Source organism: Drosophila ficusphila, unplaced genomic scaffold (genome assembly GCF_018152265.1).
Source record: "Drosophila ficusphila isolate 14025-0441.05 unplaced genomic scaffold, ASM1815226v1 contig_791, whole genome shotgun sequence".
NCBI classification, from domain to species: domain Eukaryota; kingdom Metazoa; phylum Arthropoda; class Insecta; order Diptera; family Drosophilidae; genus Drosophila; species Drosophila ficusphila.
Genome location: NW_025064737.1, coordinates 25,858,010 through 25,876,489, shown reverse-complemented (window position 1 = coordinate 25,876,489; position 18,480 = coordinate 25,858,010). Strand labels below are relative to the sequence as shown.

The 18,480-nt window shown below is 44.8% G+C and overlaps 9 protein-coding genes across 13 annotated transcripts in view; 5 read left to right on the top strand and 4 right to left on the bottom strand.

Moving 5' to 3' along the window:
• The first annotated feature begins 1 nt into the window (after position 1).
• On the top strand, positions 2-474 carry LOC108099492. Its single transcript, XM_017203053.1, has one exon. The coding sequence runs from the start codon at positions 53-55 to the stop codon at positions 365-367; it is 315 nt and encodes a 104-aa protein (XP_017058542.1). The 5' UTR covers positions 2-52; the 3' UTR covers positions 368-474.
• LOC108099490 (LMBR1 domain-containing protein 2 homolog) lies at positions 358-3,223 on the bottom strand. The gene is made up of 3 exons (XM_017203050.2): positions 3,053-3,223; positions 1,174-2,502; positions 358-1,114 (listed from the first exon to the last, which is right to left on the bottom strand). The coding sequence occupies exons 1-3, from the start codon at positions 3,221-3,223 to the stop codon at positions 527-529; spliced, it is 2,088 nt and encodes a 695-aa protein (XP_017058539.1). The 3' UTR covers positions 358-526.
• A 98-nt stretch (positions 3,224-3,321) lies between these two features.
• LOC108099493 (BBSome-interacting protein 1) lies at positions 3,322-3,718 on the bottom strand. The gene has a single exon (XM_017203054.2). The coding sequence runs from the start codon at positions 3,538-3,540 to the stop codon at positions 3,322-3,324; it is 219 nt and encodes a 72-aa protein (XP_017058543.1). The 5' UTR covers positions 3,541-3,718.
• A 108-nt stretch (positions 3,719-3,826) lies between these two features.
• LOC108099347 lies at positions 3,827-5,484 on the top strand. The gene is made up of 2 exons (XM_017202827.2): positions 3,827-5,152; positions 5,264-5,484. Exons 1-2 carry the CDS (start codon positions 3,959-3,961, stop codon positions 5,408-5,410), a joined length of 1,341 nt encoding a protein of 446 aa, XP_017058316.1. The 5' UTR covers positions 3,827-3,958; the 3' UTR covers positions 5,411-5,484.
• On the bottom strand, positions 5,440-6,605 carry LOC108099350 (omega-amidase NIT2). Its single transcript, XM_017202830.2, has 2 exons — positions 6,482-6,605; positions 5,440-6,426 (listed from the first exon to the last, which is right to left on the bottom strand). The coding sequence occupies exons 1-2, from the start codon at positions 6,498-6,500 to the stop codon at positions 5,594-5,596; spliced, it is 852 nt and encodes a 283-aa protein (XP_017058319.1). The 5' UTR covers positions 6,501-6,605; the 3' UTR covers positions 5,440-5,593.
• A 235-nt stretch (positions 6,606-6,840) lies between these two features.
• Positions 6,841-7,705, top strand: LOC108099352 (60S ribosomal protein L34). Of its 2 annotated transcripts, none has more exons than XM_017202831.1 (3): positions 6,841-6,884; positions 7,055-7,135; positions 7,196-7,705. In XM_017202831.1, the coding sequence occupies exons 2-3, from the start codon at positions 7,071-7,073 to the stop codon at positions 7,635-7,637; spliced, it is 507 nt and encodes a 168-aa protein (XP_017058320.1). In that variant the 5' UTR covers positions 6,841-6,884; positions 7,055-7,070; the 3' UTR covers positions 7,638-7,705. The 2 variants fall into 2 exon arrangements, with proteins under 2 accessions (XP_017058320.1, XP_017058321.1); XM_017202832.1 differs by having other exon boundaries at positions 6,845-6,884; positions 7,058-7,135.
• A 383-nt stretch (positions 7,706-8,088) lies between these two features.
• On the top strand, positions 8,089-8,621 carry LOC108099353 (protein FMC1 homolog). The gene is made up of 2 exons (XM_017202833.1): positions 8,089-8,174; positions 8,232-8,621. Exon 2 carries the CDS (start codon positions 8,233-8,235, stop codon positions 8,536-8,538), a length of 306 nt encoding a protein of 101 aa, XP_017058322.1. The 5' UTR covers positions 8,089-8,174; position 8,232; the 3' UTR covers positions 8,539-8,621.
• On the bottom strand, positions 8,614-9,957 carry LOC108099348 (odorant receptor 85f). The gene is made up of 4 exons (XM_017202828.1): positions 9,191-9,957; positions 8,929-9,130; positions 8,720-8,875; positions 8,614-8,667 (listed from the first exon to the last, which is right to left on the bottom strand). Exons 1-4 carry the CDS (start codon positions 9,955-9,957, stop codon positions 8,614-8,616), a joined length of 1,179 nt encoding a protein of 392 aa, XP_017058317.1.
• A 3,401-nt stretch (positions 9,958-13,358) lies between these two features.
• Positions 13,359-18,480, top strand: part of LOC108099345 (tyrosine-protein kinase Fer) — a 27,869-nt gene continuing 22,747 nt past the window's right edge. For all 4 annotated transcript variants that reach the window (XM_017202824.2, XM_017202823.2, XM_017202820.2 and 1 more), the window contains exons 1-3: positions 13,359-13,632; positions 15,076-15,307; positions 16,907-17,094. In XM_017202824.2, the coding sequence (XP_017058313.1) occupies positions 15,112-15,307; positions 16,907-17,094 (384 nt within the window). In that variant the 5' untranslated portion in view covers positions 13,359-13,632; positions 15,076-15,111. The remainder of the gene's footprint in view (positions 13,633-15,075; positions 15,308-16,906; positions 17,095-18,480) is intronic.

Sequence of the window (18,480 nt, the reverse complement as noted above, 5' to 3'; positions counted from 1 at the left end):
TTCGTCAAGTCGGCAATCCTTTTCATGCCAGGTTTACTATTAGCATTTTAAAATGTCATTTCAGTTTTCAGCTAAAATAGTAATGATGCGTTCGCCCAACACTCCGTTAACCGCGCGCTGTGCTTACTTGCGTGGCCGCAAGCGCATATATCCACATCCCATATCCGAGTTACGTGATCCGACCAAGAATGAAAGCTATGTGGAGGCATCCGACGTTGAGTCAGGAGACGTCGGCAACTCAACGACTTCAGAGATCTCGACGGCATCGGAATCCCAAGTAACAGACAACAGTGGCATCGACGTCAACCAAGAATTTGGAAAGAAGAAACGCTATTCCCGACGCAAGGCGCACGAAGATCCTTTCTAGTGGTTTATTCAATCGAATGGTGAACATAGGTGTGAAGGAACAGCAGCAGCAGTGGCAGCAGGAAATACTTAAGCGCGAACGAAATACAAACTACGGAATATTGCAAACATTGAGATATTCGGTTGCGGTTCGAAATAAAGAATCATCAATTTTTCGAGTCTAGACATCGTCGAAGAGTCCTCGCGGTGGCGGGCCCACGATGCGGCCATCCTGCTCCGTCTCGTAGTCCGGGTCCCGGAATCCCACCTGCACTTGGGTGCTCACTCCGAACCGTTCGTTGATCTCCTCCGACAGAGATCGTGGAACGCCAAGTGCCGAGGAGGAAGCCACCGCCGCATAGTCAAAGCTGCCATCCCCATCACGGAGTAGTCCATCCGCGGGGGTGCGACTACTGGCGAGAGATCCTGCTCCTCCACTCCGGTACTTGCTTAAGTAATCGCTGCCCAGAACCTGGTCGGTTCGGTTGAGGTCGCGCCTCCTGGCCATAGCCTCCTCGGCTCGCTGGCGTCGTCGCTTCTCGCGCGCTATCAGATCCTTTCCCTCCTGCACCAGCTCCGTGGCAATAGTTTCGTTTTGCAGGAACTGCTGAAAGCCGAGGGCGTTCAAGGCCCGGCTGCCCAAGCTAAACCATGTGGCCAGGCAGAAGGCCAGCATGCACATGGGGAAGTAGATATTGAAGCCATTTGAGATAATGCCAATCACGTCCATGTGGCCCATGATCTGGGTGTAGACCGTCTCCATAATACGCTGGCGATTAAAGGGGACATAAGTTAAAAGTTAATTAACAATAAGAGTTCAATACTTACATTGGGTATAATATGTGTGTCCATATGGATAAGACCCAGAAAGTTGAGGCACATGGGTGGCGTCAGGCGGCAGAGTAGCATGCCGCTGAAGATCAGACTGTGCTCGTTGGTCTGGTGATGCGGTGCCAGATAATACAGATTCAGGAATCTTATCCTCAAAATAGTAGAGTAGGTGCAATAGAAGAAGTAGCAGAGAACCACCATGGAAAACACCTCGATGGTGAAGAAGTCGTAGCTCTCCTTGGCCACGTAAATCACGTTGGCAAAAATGGAAAGAACAGGGCGGCGGCTGAAGAAGGTTAATTCGCTCCACACCACCATCGCCGACATGGTGGCGGTAAGGACGCACATGGTCTTGAGGAACGGTGCCTTCAGAAGGCATTCCCAATACCACTGCACCGTGGCGCTGTAGCAGATCCTCTCCAGCTGCGTTCGCTGGCGTGGAAACTCCGTCTTGAAGCGCCGATCCGAGGAGTGAATATTATTGGCCACATCCTCCAGATGCAGCACAGTTTGCACCTGCACACTCCACAAAGCCTCGGTGCGCTGTAGCGTCTGAAGGGATTTGATTACTTGCTTATGAATGCGAACCAGCGCCTTTTCCGATGGCAAGATTGTAGAGCTGGTGGCTCCCATGCCGCTGCCACCAGTGCGGGCGAAATTTCGGCTTGCCCGTTCCTGCAGTTCAATGGGAACCTTACGCAGGATGGTCTCCAAACAGGGACGCAGATCGTGGTTGTTCGGTATAACTCGACTGAGACCTTGCAGCGACTCCAGAATGTCATCCACATGCTCCTCGGCCTCTGCCTTCTCAGTGCTCAGCTTGGCCGCCTTAAAGTGGGCGTACTGCAGCGCGAATCCCGGCTTGGCATTGTTCCACAGAGATCGAGGAACTTCCACCAGAGCGTAACCCAGAAGTAGGATGAGTAGAAACAGACCCCAGGTGTTTGAAGCCGATGAGGCGATTGCCTTTAGCTTTTGCCAATCCAGCGATTCGCCTTTCACAGCTATGTAGATGAGAAGAACGCCGCAGATAAACAGGTAGGATCCGTAGTAGATTGCATTCTCGATCAGAGCGGACTTCAGCTTGCCCTTCACGGTGAAGTCGCCTGCTTTGAGGTACGACTGCATCAGCGGCATAATCAACCAGGTAAGGAACTGCGAGCTCCAGTAGATAATGCGCCACAGGTTCGGAAACACGGAGGCGGGAACCATGCCCCACGGCTCCTGGCATTGAGGCGGCGGAGTTGCGTTAATGGCGGCTTGGGTATTGGTCACATTTGGTGGTGGCGTCGGTCGGTGCTCCTCCACGCACTGGCGGTAAAGTGTCTGTAGGGAAAATCCAAACTTAGTTTATTATTCAGTTTTCACTTAAAATCTAAGATTACAGGATTTATAAGTAAATGAGGCAAAATAAAATAATAAAACTTTTATGTTTACAATCTGTGCCAAAGCAGTTGGGTATTTTGGGTTTTTTTGTTGGCCAAGCTTTTCTGAATCATTCAAAGATAAGAAATTCCAAACAAAAACCAGTGGTGAACTTCATTGACAACTTGATTGGTGGTGTCTGGCTAGCTTTAGATAAAAAATTAATTAATTTCTGTTCTCACCAACGAATGCGTTTGAAAAGAAATATGAGTTATAAGAAAATCTAAACAGAATTCATATAAGAGACGAAAACATACTATAGTTGCATACCATATGGAAGAATGAACTGAATGAGAAAGTGGTTTAAGGCTTTCGTAAAACACTTGTTAGCATTGTTGTTATTCTAAAACGCAATTCTTTGGGAACAAACTAATTAGCTCCTCTGTTGGCACTTATTTTTAGAACAATTACTTCAAGAGCTCTTCATCCCAAGTGGGGATCCCTGACTCACCGATGTTACGTCCAGCGGAATGGTGAATACAATCAAAAAGGAGAAGCACCAGGCGGTCAGCACGGATAAGGTGACCAGGATGTGCTGACGTGGTATATTTCCATAGCGGTACAGTGAGATGCTGGCCAGGAAGAGGGCGGCCACGATGCCAAAGCTTAGCAGGTAGGCCATTCTTCCAAACTTTAATCTTAATCCAAATGGGGTGCTGGGTTCTTGTGCTTTTTAGTGTGTGTGTGCTTATGACGACTATGACTTTGATCAGGACTAATTCATGTGGACTCTGAAGACTTCTTCTGGATACGCTTCTTCTGCAATTGGCGAGCAGTATCGCGATGCATTTCCTCCAGGCGTTCCAGCGCCTGCGTCTTCAGCGGCATCAAATGTGGTCGACAGAAGACCAATTCAGTTTTGTGCTCGAAAAACAATTTTCCGGTCGTGGGCTCAATCAGATCGATTTTCTGCAGCACATCAGCCTCCACAGCGGTCATCCTTCGGCACTCGTTGGAAGGGCGTGGCCAGGGGGTGGCGGTGAGGGGCGGCGGCAGCGTACTTTTCGTATCGCCGGTACCTGGTAAACCTTCTTCCAAAGCCGCTCGTATTATTTATTTGCTTTTTTCGGTCAATCAATAGACTTTATCAAATGGTGTGCACGCACGCGGGGGTGGCCTAAGAAACCTTGTTAAATGGTAGTCAAGTAAGCGTTTTGAACGTTGCCCGCTCTGGCCACACCTCCAATATTCAAAATATAATGTACCAAAGCAGAAATAGGTTTTGCTCAACACTGCTAAAAGTCAGAACTTTGCAGCGAGTTGGCAGTCCTCAGCGATTGTTTTTGTTTTGCTGGCACAGCCAGAGAAATTCTTTAATTTAGTAAAATTAGTTTGGCTTGGCCAAGACTGTCAAGAAATGGAAGCTGATGGAACAGCGCCAAGTGTGGTCAAATCTCCGGATTGTCGCACCAGTGGTGATGGCATGGAGCAACCAGAAAACAGTGGTGCGGCCAAAACCGAAAGTGAAATCCAATTGAGTGCTGATGTGGACACAAAAGTCAAGAGGCCCCACTTATCCCGAAAAGATAGCACAATCGTGCAGGAGGCTGTCATGGGTAGGAGGACTTCCACGAGCAGTGGACACGCCTCCAATTTGCCCCTTCCCGGACTACACACACTTTACAGACGCCCGGAGATTGTTACCCGTAGTTTGGCACCCGTCATTCCTAAGGGAGAACTAGTCCAAATGCGACCCAGACTGGTGTCGAACCAGGAAACCCTGCCGGAACACAAGAAGACAAAGGCCCCCAAGTTTGTGCCTTTTGAACCATATCCAGGTGCCGTCAATCCCATGATCTCTGAGCCAACGAACAAACACAAAATCCACAGGGACAAGAATAATTTGGACATTGCAGTGCTGGCGGACCAGGTGTCAACGCTTCGTACTCAAGAGCTTGATCCGGAACCTAAGGATATCAAGGAAAACAGCCAAGCTAGTAGCCAGGAGGTGGCTTCACTTCAGAATGAGCTGGCCAAGATGCGAGAGGAGAGAAACTACTTTCAAGCGCAGTACAAATTCCAGACGCAGGTGAACAGCGAATTGAAGAGCTTGCTAGTGGCCTCGGTAGGCGAGGATCTGCAGACACGGGTCAATCTCCTTACCGAGGATAAGTTACAGCTGGCCAGAGCTCTTCTGGATACCGCGAACAATCTCACCACCCACACCGAGCAGATTGAGTTTCTAGCCGGGCAATGTGAGGTGTGGCGATCCAAGTTTCTCGCCAGCAGTGTTATGGTTGAGGAACTAGCCCGTTGGAAAGCCGATCTCACCCAGAAGAATCAATTACTGAACGAATCCACAAAGCAGCTGCTGCACGCCACTCACCAGATTCGCGAAATCCAACTGGACATGCTCAAGCAACTCAAGTTCCTAGCCAAGATTCGCTTCCTGAACCTACCCGCCACCGATGTGATCAGCCTAAGTGCCGAAAATCTGAATATCTTACAGCGGATGGTCTTGCATTCGGGAGTGGGCATACCCGAAGAGTCTCTCAAGTTGTCCAGCGCCAGTACAAGTCCACTTTGCGAAGCGGAAAAGTATGCAGTCAGGGTGAGTATCAGAAAAAATAAAATTCACATTCGCTTTAAAGCGGGTTCTGCCTGAAATAGTTATTTTAAGAAATTTCCCAATTGATTATCTAATATTTGCCTCTTTATTTAGGCACTGGAATTCATCAGTCAGCCCTTAATGGCCACCGATGAAGCCATACGAGCGCTCTTCGACCAAGCCCAGCGGCCCCACTACGTGCAATCACCTGCCGCGGAGGTGGCTTCTTCGGATAGTCCACAACCAGATAAACAGCAATAATTCGTTAATCGTAAGAAATCAGTGTGACATGTGTTTAGGTCTAATAAATTTTATATACAATCAACAAATATAAATGCAATGTTTAAATTCTCTACAAGGATTACTTTTCATGTTTTAAACAGAAAGATTCTTTCAGTACAACAAATTGAAAGCGTTGTACAGTCGTTGTTTACGTTTAAAGCTTTACTTGGACTTCTTTTCGGTGGCATACAGATCCAGGCGTCGTTGGCCGAAGACTGGAATCTGCTGGCGCACTTGCTCCACCAGGGAGAAGTCAATATCAGCCACCACGGTTTCCTCGCCTTCCTTGGCACTCTGCTGCACTTTTGCCCAAGGATCCACCACCATGGAATGACCATAAGCCACATATTCAGCACTTGAATCTCTTGCTGGCGAAGTTGTAACCACAAATAGCTGATTATCATTAGCACGGGCTCGCTGAAGGAGTTCCCAATGAAGAGGACCCGTGGTCATGTTGAACGCAGCAGGATATATGATCATCTCGCAGCCGGCATTCCTGTACAGCCTGGCCATCTCCTCGAAACGGATGTCGTAACAAATGCCGATGCCAATCTTGTGACCATCTACATCGATAGTGGTGAAGTCATTGCCAGCGGAAAGGGTTTCCGATTCCTTGAAGCGAATGCCACCCTTTACATCAATATCGAAAAGATGCATCTTGCGATGCTTGGCCACCAGATCCCCAGAGGGTGACCACACCGTACAGGTGTTATAGATGGCGTCGTTTTCACCCAGTTCCGGAATGGTTCCTCCCACTATAAAGACCTGGTGCTTCTTGGCCAAACTGGAGAGCTGCTGGGAAGTGTAGCCATCGGGGATGGTCTCGGAATACTCCCGGAAGTACTTTGTTCCGTAGGGAGCATTAAAGCACTCCGGCAAAGTAATCAATCGAGGTTTGTGCTCCTTGACCGCCGCCTCAATTTTGCTTGCGGCGTTTTGGACATTGGCCACTTTGTCTTTGGAACCCTTCAACTGCAACAGCACCAAACGCATGACTATAAGATCAGGAGTATTATATTGTAAGTCCTCTAAACTTCGAGAAACACTTACTATTGCTTGCTTTGCTCATATTGCTAAAATTAAATGTTATCTGTTTGCGGTTTGATAACAATTTGCACCCCACAAACAAACCAACAACAGGTTTTCCCAGGGACGTAGTAACAGAGGCCAATAAGGGACCAGATCAACAACAAAAATGTTAATCAAACGAGTATTGATTGCCCTTGGGCCTTCGAAATATACTGATTTAGTATTTAAATATAAAATAATTAAATCATAAATGAATGGATATTTATAAGAAATATAACTTTTTTAATTCAAATATCGCCCCTAAATACAACCAATCTGGCAAGGCGATTAGTACTGGAAAACACCCAACAGCAGCAGCGCAGCCAAGTTCACGCCGCACAGCTCCAGGGCTACCACCTTTCTTTCTAGTTTCGTCTCTTTAGAGGTATGCACGTGTTCAATTTACAATTTCACAGAAATTAGCCGCAAATTGCGATAAACTAATGAAAATAACCCACCAAATGCGGATAAAAATGCGCCCCCCGTAGTGGAACTCCAAACTAACAATGATTCTCCTTGCTTTTGCATATATCTTCACCGCATTGCACCGACCAGCAGCAACAACAGCAAAATGGTTCAACGTCTGACGCTCAGGAGACGCCTGTCCTACAACACACGCTCCAACAAGCGGCGCATGTAACTATTTCCCTTTGTTAAGATATCGAACTGAGTAATACATATTACCCCGCTTTTTAGTGTTCGTACCCCCGGAGGCCGTCTGGTGTACCAGTATGTGAAGAAGAACAAGACTGTGCCCCGTTGCGGCCAGTGCAAGGAGAAGCTTAAGGGTATCACCCCCTCCCGCCCCAGCGAGCGTCCCAGGATGTCCAAGCGCCTGAAGACCGTGTCCAGGACCTATGGAGGAGTTCTGTGCCACAGCTGCCTGCGTGAGCGCATCGTGCGCGCTTTCTTGATTGAGGAGCAGAAGATCGTGAAGGCCCTGAAGAGCCAGCGCGAGGCTCTGGTCAAGCCGGTCAAGGCCCCCAAGGCCAAGCCCGAGCCCAAGAAGAAGCCAGCTGCCGGAGCCAAGGGTACCAAGGCCGGTGCCGGCAAGGTCACCAAGGGTGGAGCGGGAGCCAAGGGAGCCGCTGGCAAGAAGCCCGGCCAGAAGCCAGCCGCCGGAAAGCCCAGGAAGTGAACGCGCCAACTCCACGAGTTCGGTTAACTGCTAAATAACTTTTAAAATAAACGGTTTTTCCAAACGGATTTGATACTCAAATTTTTGTTATTGGTTAGTGCAATGTTTTCAATCCAATTGGGTGCTATCGTTTTTCTGATTGGGCATCTTGTGCGGGGAACTAGAATGGGTCTGCATAGGCGGAAGCGCGATTTTTAGTTTATATGAAAAAACAAGAATGCGATTCTACTTGGAATATATATTTTGAAGCTGTGCTCCACCAGCAGTAATAAGATTTAAGATATTTCCTAAATAAAAAAAAGAATGCACTACAAAATACATCTACACCTTATATGTTTGTTGTGCTAAAAAAAAAATTCTCTAAATGTTATACTTAATATATTACTCTGTCGGTCTTGACAGCAAGGCTGCGGTATGTTTGTCCACTACATTGAGGGTTCACTGTGCTTTACTTTTGTTGTGACAGTTACATCAATGTGGCAACCCTGCGGAAATCAGCTGTGCGGCAGAAACACTTCGAAGTTTCCTAAAAATCACGTAAGTCGCTGGTAATTCGGATTTCTCTAAAAATACGTCTGATATTTTTGTGTGTAGGATGTCGGGAACTAAGGTGCTGCGCTCCTTGCTGCACGAGCTTCGCCAGGCTTCTCCAAATGGCTGCATTAAGGACTCACTGGCCGCACGTTATGTTTTGGCGCAATACAAGAAATTCGCCACAACAGAACAACAGCATTGCAAAGCTCGCAATGAAGCAACCTTCCTGGGACAGACATACTTGACCTATCTGTCCAGCCAGCGAAAGTACTTGGAGCTCTACAAGGAATTTCACGGGCGAGGCGAGAGATCCGTAAGGGATACTGCCGATTTGGTGGGCTTCAAGCTGCCCTCAGATCCTAAGTGATCTACACATGTAGTTATGTATGTTGTTACTAGCGTAGTGCGATTAAAGCGGCTAATATAGCAAAATCTGTGCCTTCTACTGAATCATCTGTCTTATCATGGTTATAACCCGGTAAGTAACACTCATCAGCTGAAAGAAAAAAGGTTTAGAAATCATCTCTGCGACATCACCGATGTTTTACCTGCTTAAAAGTATCCAGCGATATGGGCAGGTACCCCATGGCACTCAATTGCACGGGCTGCTGTGCTCTAATAATAATGATCAGCAAAATCTTTTTGTAAGCTATAGAGGCGTCATGAAAATCGTGGTTGTACACGGCATGGGCCACTTGGGAACTCTAAGAAAACGAATAGTTACTAAGCGAACTTGAATACCTATTAAAAACCCAACCAAATCCAGGACTTGCTGTCCATAATAGCAAACCAAATACACCTGCATGGCCGAAGTGCCGATGAAGAACACATAGGAAAATCCCTCCAAACTTGGACCTTGAATCAGCGTATAAACCGCCACAGTGCAGAGAACCGAAGCGGTGGTCAGCAGGCTCAAAAGCAACGATCGGCCAAAGATTCCATTGATATCCGTTTGAAGACTATTATAATACATTAAATAAATTGCAGTGCATCTTTTATTATACATATATTTCACTTACTTGGCGAGTATCACCTGCTTGTCCACAATCTTAGCCAGGAATTGTTGATCATCCAGGTCGTGATCCACGCTGGGTTTGTAATCCTCTACCGATCGTATGATACCCCTGAAATGGAGAATAATCTGGACCTGGAAGTACACCAGCCAGATGTCTGCGCCAATGTTCGAGATGACCATCTGAGTGCTGTGCAGCCATTCCAGGACATAAATGCCCACGTATATCCAAACGGATTGCTTTTCAGGATCGAATTCAAAGTACTGATAGCAGTGCATGTAGGAAAACCCGTGGCTTGTGAAATAGGACACCATCGATGTAATAATCGGTCCGACTACAACCATCGCCGAGGAGCTAATGTAAATGATTATCACGGAGACAATTGGTTTTGGCCAATAGTGCTCGTTCACCAGATGATGAAGTCTGTCCAGTGTGGTCTTCGGATACAGCTCGGCCAGTTTGGAGTTCAGACTCTGGATGGCAACTCGTTGCATGAGGGTGAAGTACTTCGTATCCGAATTGATGACATAGGTAACCATAGTGCCATAACGCATCAGCATCGTCACACTGTCAATAGTTTTCACCTCCATAATCCGAAATATCATGAACGCCACGCAGACGATGTGACTACCGAGGCATAGAAAGCGATATAGTCGCATTAGTATCCTTTGGGATAGGGTCTTCGGCACTTCCAGCATATCGTAACCCATTATCCGAACCACAGAGGTGGGCAGCCGACCAAAATCCTCGTAGCTATACTGCACTGGTTCCATTTTAAGGCTCTACTGTGGCACACTTTCTTTGGCAAATTGGTATTTATAGGGTCTGCATCCTGTGAGAACTGGTTGCGGTTGGTAGCAATGACTTGGTGTTAGTGGATAATTAGGAAAGGCGTTACAATGCTTAAAATATTTAGACTCGTCAAAGGGTATAACACTATTTAAATATGTTTTGATACCTCCAATAATTTTGTTAAAAATATTAAATATAGTTTATTTGACAAGCAGTTACTCATCTTTGTAAGTGCTTAAGTATTTTGCATATATGTATGCAAATTTTTACATGGCAAAGAGCAGACAATAAAGAGAACATAAGAATTAAAATGAGCATTAATTAAGATCAATTAGGAGAAGCTCAGAATCAAAGTTGCAATGACCAAGGCCAAACGGGTTATTACTTTTTTGTGATCATGTGTATATTCTTTTGAAAGGGCTTGCCCGGTCAGATATACCAAGCAAATTGATCTATATGGAAAAACATATTTCTTGGACTAAAAATAAGGGAACTTTTTGCGGTTTCACACCTCTAAACGAAAATAGAAAGTGCCGTATTTAATTTTATAGCTTAGTATGCAAGTTTTTCCAAAAACTTTGACGGCTTTTAATAGTTTAATAAAAGGAATCCTAATTTAATTAGATTTTGGTTATAATCACTTGAGCAGACAGTTTCTTCTGAGCTTCTTTGGATTCCCGCCCTTGCCCATAAAAATATGTACGCATAATAATGCCGTTTGACTGGGAGACGCAACCACTTTGGTCAAATGCTGGCACTTAATAATTTCCATAAATGAGCTGCTCAGTTTTCTTGGGCGTGTTTACCGTTTCTTTGTTGCTGTCGATGCACTTGTCTGTGTTTTTGCTTTTGTTGTTGTTGACATAAATGAAATTCTTGCACACAGCAACAAATTGGCATGGGAGTCGTTGGCTCAATGGGTTCTATCCGACTTCTGACTGGAATGCTAAGCAGCAGCAAGGCGGCCAGGAGGTGTCTTGTGGCACCTGACATTGCAGCAACCTTCCAGCTAAAAGGTGTTACCCTCACACACTAAATAGTCAGTGAATATTTCAGGTTTCCATTTCCCAAAGTATCTCTAAATGTCTGTGTAAAGTATTTTCCTCCTAAAATTCTTCGTATCTTCAAGATTTATTGTAGACACCTTAAAGATTCATACGCATCTATAGGTGCTTCTATCAGATACAAATTACTCAAAACGCAGTTCTGCATTGCTTGGTGTTCTTTAATGACTTTGTTTTGATTTGGTTGCTTCATCTAACCTATCAACCACCCATTTATTGCTGTCACATAATTGCACAATTTTCGAGTCGGTCTTCTATTGTTTGTCGAGTTCCCATTGCCGAAGCATTCGGTCTCATTCTGGCTATATAAACCCAAAGTAGATATACACGAGTTCAGACCCATGTTGAACTTCTCTCATCAATTTTACTGCCTTACACTGCACAAGTAATTTATTCATTAGTTTCAATTGGCCGCCAACTGTTGCCGTCCATTTTCTTCTGTTCTCCGAAAGCAGCTGAAAGTGATGCCCTAAATCCACGAGAATTGCACTTGCAAAAGAAACTCAAACATTAATGGGACATTCAAAGAGATTTATGTGACGCAACTATGCGTTACAATACACGATGTCTGCTTAAATTAGAAGCAGATATTTAGGCCGCCTCTCTACTTATAGCTGGTCCAATTTCCCGAGCGGGACGAGGTGCAGGACGAGGGAAAAACAAGCAAATAAAGAAAATCCTGTCCAGTCATAAGGACACAGGAAGAAAGGTGGCCGGTGTCGGTATCGCCGTCTCACTAAATACTTTATGAGGCCGAGGCGCCTTTGTAAATCTTCTTTTTTCCCGTCTGGCTCCAACCAAAATAAACACAGCAGACCGGACCCGGGAAACGGATCCGTACCCGGTGCATAGACAACGGCAAACATCCCAAAACCCAGAAGAAAACACACAGAGTGAAAATAAAACAACGACAACAACAACGGGAGATGAATGGCTGGCCGAACAAAGAGCACGCTGAGCGACGGTCTTGGGCAACAGGCTGGCTAAGAGACGTCTGGCCTGCTGGCGCAAAATATTATGGCCAAGAGGTGGCCGAGGTGGCGCGCCATTTGCCCGGCAATCAAATCAATGGTCAGGGGTTTTGTCCTCCGACGCGGCAGCATTAATCGGCATAAAGTACAATATCTCACACCCTGCCAAGTACCGATGCGATTTCAATATCCATTATTCAGCCGGAGGTTGGGGAGGTGGTCTATGGAGTGGTTTGGTCGCACACAAAAAAATCTTTTTAATATTTAATAGATGAGGATATACATATCCACGTTGTTCATATCTGAACCCTTGAATTCTCGAACTTTTTCCTTCCTTTTTTGAGTTGGAAATCTTATGGCTTTTATGTTGTTATTTAAAATTTTTGTAAATATTATTTTCTGTGCATGGAAGCAAAGCGTCTGACAGTGCAGGAGTTTGTAAAAACTGTTTGCATTATGCGCAGCACAGGACGACCATCGACGACCACAAGGACAACAAAGGAAAGGAGCATCAGGAGCGGTGGAGCTGCTGTGCTTTTCACTTTCTCATTTATTAATGAATTTATTGGCCAGCCTGCATTTGATGAACAAATGCACTTTCGCATTTATCGTGAAACTGACAGTCAACGAAAGGGGGAAAATTAAATGGACATTGCACTGGGTTTGGGTTGCGGGGGTGTTTCAGCGAGGACTATTCAAGGGTAGATCTACGCACAACATTTATCATAGCTTTTGTTTTGGTTACATTTCAGCTGCTTCCGTTTCCAAAGCGACTAAGTGGGTGGGTGGGTGCGTCTAGATCCTGGCAGCTGTCCTTTGAATCGCACGAACCTGTGTAATTAATAGTGCGGAAATTTGGTAATTCTCCGATTACAGCAGTCATTGCTGTCTGGGAAAGTGATGCTTGCTAACAATTCCAGGACGGAAAATGGAAAACCAAAAAAAGTACAAGAAAGGATTTACTACTATGATAATGAAAGTGGAAATAGTGAGCTCAATTTTGAATTTGAAGGACCTATTTTTTATTATAACAACTATCCATCTATCTAATCTGTTGAAATCAGCAAAAGGTTAAAAGACTTCCATCATTAAAGAGGGTAGCTCATAATGGTAACGTCAAAAGGCAAAAGTCAGCAAACAAAACTAATCCCTTAGGATAACCCACTATTGAACCTTCCTCCTTTCTTTTATTTCCCAAAATGTTCGCTGGGTTTCCAACAACCGGTTCTCCTGACCGTTCTCTCTCTCTCGCCTCTTTTCGGTTTCTCTGTTTTTCTCGCGTTGCTCATTCGCCGCGTCGGCTCGACTGCTCGTTTGGTTTTGGGCCGGCGCTCAGTTCCCGCTGAACATTCGAGGCAAACGGTTTGCTGTGTTTGGGCCTGGTTTTAATATTCCCCGCGACTCGATTCGGTCCGATATTCTGTGTGCAGTGCTCCATTCGCGATTCTCAAGTCGTGGCCATGTGAAGTGCAGGCATCTGATAGGCCTACGAAATTCATATTCGTCGTCGCTGATAAGGCCTTTGACACGATAAAGATCTATATTTAATTATGATTGTGCCAAGAACTGTGCTCTGATTACGCAAATTGCAAGTGAAATCCGACGGCAAAGAAATTCTGCGGTAATTGTGGTTTACCCTCCCAAAGGAAACAAGGGGATTTATTTCGTGATCACCGCTGAAATTGTTATTTACATTTTTAATTTATATAACGGTGGTACTGCTACTACTCTTCTCCAAGTCTCGGTTGTTTTTGTTGTTGTTCTGGTTCTGGTGGCTGGGGATGCTCCCCTAGTTGCTGCCTAACCCGTTTATGTTTTACTCGACTTGGCCAACTGCACACGCACATACAGACAATGCATCAAGTTGTTGTTCTGGCGCATCCAAGGAAACAGAGAAAAAAATTGGAAATCATAAGATGATATAAACAATTAAAAACTTTAATCAGATTAAAACTATATTTGTATTTAATCGCATTCAGTATAAAAATATTCAGGTGACATTTCGTGAGATAAAAATATTCTAAGATTGGCCATGAGAACCGATCTCTCACTTTTATTACCTCTGACCTTATCTGTCACTTTCGGTGTCACTATTTTTAATTTACTCTCAAGTCAGTTGCTAAATATACACCAAAATATTCCAACTATTTTACCGAGACACTATTGTTTAAATCCCGTCAGCTTGCGATGCCAAAAAGTGACACTAACGTAAACACATCTCCTTCAAACATTATTCACAAATCAAAATGAGAAATGACTTGGTTTGATGCTCTTTTTCTTGTGTATCTTCAAGATACACGTACTTGCCGCACACACCTTCTGTCGCTGTGTTTCCTTATTGACTTCCCCCCTGCTCCTCCTCCCTTGGGGCAATGTTTATTTTTGTTTGCTCGCCCAGCAAGCGGGAAAAACAAGTTTTTTTCTTTGAAACCAAAACAACAACAACAACAATAACAACCATCAGGCAACAGCAGCAGGAGCAGCAACTGCGCCACAGCTCTTGGCTCGCTTTGCTTTGGAAAATACTTGGGGAAAAGTTCAAGTGAAGACAACTGTTGCATTCAAAATACCAAAAAAATAAATACATACATTCATGTGCAAGTGTCGGGTTGGGTGAGAGCGGAAAATGCGTTAATTAGCGGATAAAAAACGTATACTCGTATGCCATTTGCCAGTGACTCGAATAAAGTCGTTAATCAAAAGCCGGGACGAGATCGTGTGTAATTAGCAAATGTCGTGACATATGCAAGCAAAGCGGAAAAAAAACCTCCAGAAATGTCAACGCATGTGAAAGTTTGTTTTGGCCGAACAAAAAATGTTCAAAAAAGTGTGTGTGACATAAATAATTAATTTCAGTGAGGCGGTAAAGAGCAACGCCAGCGAAACCCCTCAAAAATATTGCCATGCAACAAGTGTTTGCCACATGTCCGCTGTGTTTTTTCTTGTGTTTCTTGTGCAATTCCCTTGAGTTCAGTCCGCTCTCCCCGAAAACCACTTGCCTTCCACTTCGGACCCGCAATAAGAACCGTTCTTAACCACATCCCCCTTGAATCGTATCTCGCAGAGAGCCGGAACCTAAATAGGTAGCATCGAGAGCAAGATGGGCTTCTCATCGGCCCTGCAAAGTCGGGCCGCCCACGAGGCGCTGATCGTTCGCCAGGACGCCGAGCTCCGGCTGATGGAGACCATGAAGAGGTCCATCCAGATGAAGGCCAAGTGCGACAAGGAGTACGCCATCAGCCTGACAGCTGTGGCCCAACAGGGCCTCAAAATCGATCGGGCCGACGAAATGCAAGGTAAGACACGCGATTCGAGCCACACTGCAGATCCGATTAGATTGCACAGCCAATAACTTTTTATCTTTTGATTTGAGTCTTATTTCCGTTAAAGCTTATTTCTCAATGGGATTCAGACTGCAAGCAATTGTAATCTTTAAGTTACTCCACGGAAACGGGAACAAAATAAATATATTACAAGATCTGTTTCCAAGAACTGTTTTTAGACATATGCTCCCGAAATTAAATTTATTGCTAAATGGTCTAGGAATGCTAACAAGTTTCCCGAACTCCATTGACCTCTGGGGGATTACTCACACTATTTGTTTGGGTGGCCAGTGCGGTTACAGCATTCAGCAGCGTATTATCCATTAGTCAGGGTAAATGTCCGGCAGTTTGGAGAGCAAGTGTCGATAAGCCGGTGGATGGATAATGCGGCGACAGTGTTAATAGCCTCCGTTCGAGCTGCCTGGCGTCACAAAAGCATATCTTATATCGCAAGGGTGGAGAATGAAATGCAGCCCTTCTACCACACATTTTTCACTGGTGTGAATTTTGGCAGCCTGCAGAGCCAAGGAAACTGGCTAGTGGCTATCGCGTGACTTGATCGCATTTCCAAGTGAATAATACGCGTTAGGTTTTATTTCAAACGACTCGAGATAATCGCCAGACAAGCAAATCGTTTTCAACTACCGTGCTCTGGGTGGCATCGCCATCCGGCGGCCAGGACTCTTCTTACCCCGGCCAAATTGGTCTGTGCTGGGCTGTTCTGGCCAAGAGCTCCTCTCTGGAGCTCATCAAAGTGTCGACAAAGTGCAGCTGTCTCGCTGCTCCCCTAGAACACATGAAATTGCTATAATTTGCAGTCAGTGTCAGAGTTTCTTCGCTCCGCCTGGGAAATGTTTTCGTTGTTGTTTACATGGCCAAACAATCGCATCCGCTGGCTGCGAACACACGCACACGGAAAGTGCACAAAAGCGTAGCCGAATGATTTAGTTCGGACCATTTGATATAGCCCGAATATAAACATATATCTCTCCAGTTCCACCGACTGTTTTGCCTCTCACCTTGACCATGAGCTTGAATCGCTTGGCATTTGAATGCAAAATAAACGGAGTTTAAAGTTTTGCCGAAAAACAGACGTGGGTATTATGTTTCGATTTGCTCAGCAAACAATTTCCCAAAAATATGGTCAAGATATTTGCTTTGCTTTAGCGAAAAGCTGGCTCAAGAGAAATGATTCATTGCCGGGGGCTTGCGATTGCACTTTTACCCAACTGCTGAGCGGTTGAAACTCCAGTGAGTCATTCTCCGGGTAAATTGCAGATTAGCTGCGGTTTACCGCGGTTTAGACTGTTCCTAATAAAGATTTAATTTGTCCTCTTATAATGCATCTACAATTAAGTTGTCACATGATTACTACCACGTAAGCTAGGTAAATAGCATAGATTTCATTAATACCATTCACTAAATACCTGACTCCTATCTTATTAAGCTGTTTGTTTTTTGTATAATTAATTTTTACAACAATAGAGCAATCTCCAGTTATTGTAATATTTTGATGTATATTTAAAAGGAATTTATTTTTATTGAAGATTGCAATTCTTTTGACTTTTGCAGGCAGTCTGATCACCAAGTCCTGGCGATCCTACTTGGATGAGCTGGATCAGCAGGCCAAACAGTTCAAGTTCAATGCCGAGCAACTGGAAGTGGTCTGCGACAAGCTGACACATCTCTCACAGGACAAGCGAAAGGCCCGGAAAGCCTATCAGGAGGAGCACGCCAAGATCGCAGCACGCCTGAATCATGTGAGTGTCGCAGCCAACACCTTAAATACCCATAAGGCACTCAAACAAACACCCGACGCGCCCAATTCGCAGGGCAAATGAATTATCAAAAGACAGAGCACTGGGAAAAACCTCTGAAGATTGGGTTTCTCCGTATCCATGTGTATTGCCATTTCCTGCTTAGGGTTTCCAGATTGTTGGGTCTTTTCTTCGGGTGTATTCATTTACGATTGCCATTGAGGAGTCAACAACAATAATAATCATCAATTCGAGCCCGAAGCTCCGCCCACAGGCGTCTTTTGTTGCCTGGCCATTGTTCGATGTTCTTATACATTAAGTATTTGTATAATCAAAATAAATATTAAGTATTTCTGCGGAAAAGAAGAAACGACTTGGCTCCGCATTTAAGCGGCTTAAGAGTCTTGTAAACACTGTCCGAAAAAAAAAAGGAGAACGCCAGAACGATTGGCTTTGTGTTCGCAGTCGATGTACTAAATCAATAGAAGTGTTTATTTATGGGCCGTGTCGAGCGGCAACAAGTTTATTAACCCAGCGGGCAGAATATTAGAACAGCGCAAAAGCCACACGAGCATGAAGAAGGGTCAACAAATTGCCAATATCTACGGGTGCTGACAGCGAATTAGCATTTTTTTTACAGGGACAAAAGAACGCGACCGAACGTTTTTTCCAGTGCGAGAAGGTGGCCTATGAAAAATGCTTTTCGGCCGCATGCGACATATTGCAAACGGACAGATGGCCACTGCCAAAATGGCTAACGATGACCCAAAAAAAAAATGTTTTGTTTCGTGATTTTGGCATAGAATTCCGTTGCCTCTCGGCTACTGTTTTATATCTTCCTGCGGCCTTTGTCAAGTCTAAACAAAAGTCTCGTTTGCCATTGCACCGCTCGCCGCTAGCTTACTTTAGTATTATTTATTTATTTACCAAGATACCCATCTATTTTTGTGGCAAACAAGACTTTTTGCGCCGCAGTTTCGCAGTTTCGCTGGCGCAAAACAAAATTTAATGGCCGGCGAGAATGCCAATCAAAAATTTCAGCGAATCGTCGATGATTTCTTCTGCTCGTTTAGCACTGTTTAATGTCTGTACTTGTTTATCAAACATTTTAAGCAAAAATCAAGACACAATAATGCCATGGGGTTTTTTAAAATTAACTAATAAAAAGTTTAAAGTGCTTGCTAAAAAAGTTTGCAAACTGTTTGAGGATTTATTGGTTGCTTTGGAGTCCATCGTCAATAGTTTGTAATCAAACTGTAATGCTTGGCGGCTCACAAAAAAAAACAGCGAAGTAGACCAAAAACTGGCAACTACACATGCTCCAAACTTGCGCCAATCTCAAGTCAATTGACAACAATTTAGCGAAATAGCAATAAAAATTACAAAGCA

Bases quoted from the DNA above. Each gene is read 5' to 3' on its own strand.
- LOC108099493 (XM_017203054.2), bottom strand. From the start codon at position 3,540: ATGACCGCTGTGGAGGCTGATGTGCTGCAGAAAATCGATCTGATTGAG.
- LOC108099490 (XM_017203050.2), bottom strand. From the start codon at position 3,223: ATGGCCTACCTGCTAAGCTTTGGCATCGTGGCCGCCCTCTTCCTGGCC. The intron at 2,503-3,052 runs GTGAGTCAGGGA...TTTTCCCTACAG, and splicing joins TTCCGCTGGACGTAACATCG to ACACTTTACCGCCAGTGCGT. The intron at 1,115-1,173 runs GTAAGTATTGAA...TTTAATCGCCAG, and splicing joins ACACACATATTATACCCAAT to CGTATTATGGAGACGGTCTA.
- LOC108099352 (XM_017202831.1), top strand. From the start codon at position 7,071: ATGGTTCAACGTCTGACGCTCAGGAGACGCCTGTCCTACAACACACGC. The intron at 7,136-7,195 runs GTAACTATTTCC...CCCGCTTTTTAG, and splicing joins CGCTCCAACAAGCGGCGCAT to TGTTCGTACCCCCGGAGGCC.
- LOC108099492 (XM_017203053.1), top strand. From the start codon at position 53: ATGTCATTTCAGTTTTCAGCTAAAATAGTAATGATGCGTTCGCCCAAC.
- LOC108099348 (XM_017202828.1), bottom strand. From the start codon at position 9,957: ATGGAACCAGTGCAGTATAGCTACGAGGATTTTGGTCGGCTGCCCACC. The intron at 8,876-8,928 runs GTTGGGTTTTTA...TCGTTTTCTTAG, and splicing joins GACAGCAAGTCCTGGATTTG to AGTTCCCAAGTGGCCCATGC. The intron at 8,668-8,719 runs GTAAAACATCGG...TTTTTCTTTCAG, and splicing joins CGCTGGATACTTTTAAGCAG to CTGATGAGTGTTACTTACCG.
- LOC108099353 (XM_017202833.1), top strand. From the start codon at position 8,233: ATGTCGGGAACTAAGGTGCTGCGCTCCTTGCTGCACGAGCTTCGCCAG.
- LOC108099347 (XM_017202827.2), top strand. From the start codon at position 3,959: ATGGAAGCTGATGGAACAGCGCCAAGTGTGGTCAAATCTCCGGATTGT. The intron at 5,153-5,263 runs GTGAGTATCAGA...CTCTTTATTTAG, and splicing joins CGGAAAAGTATGCAGTCAGG to GCACTGGAATTCATCAGTCA.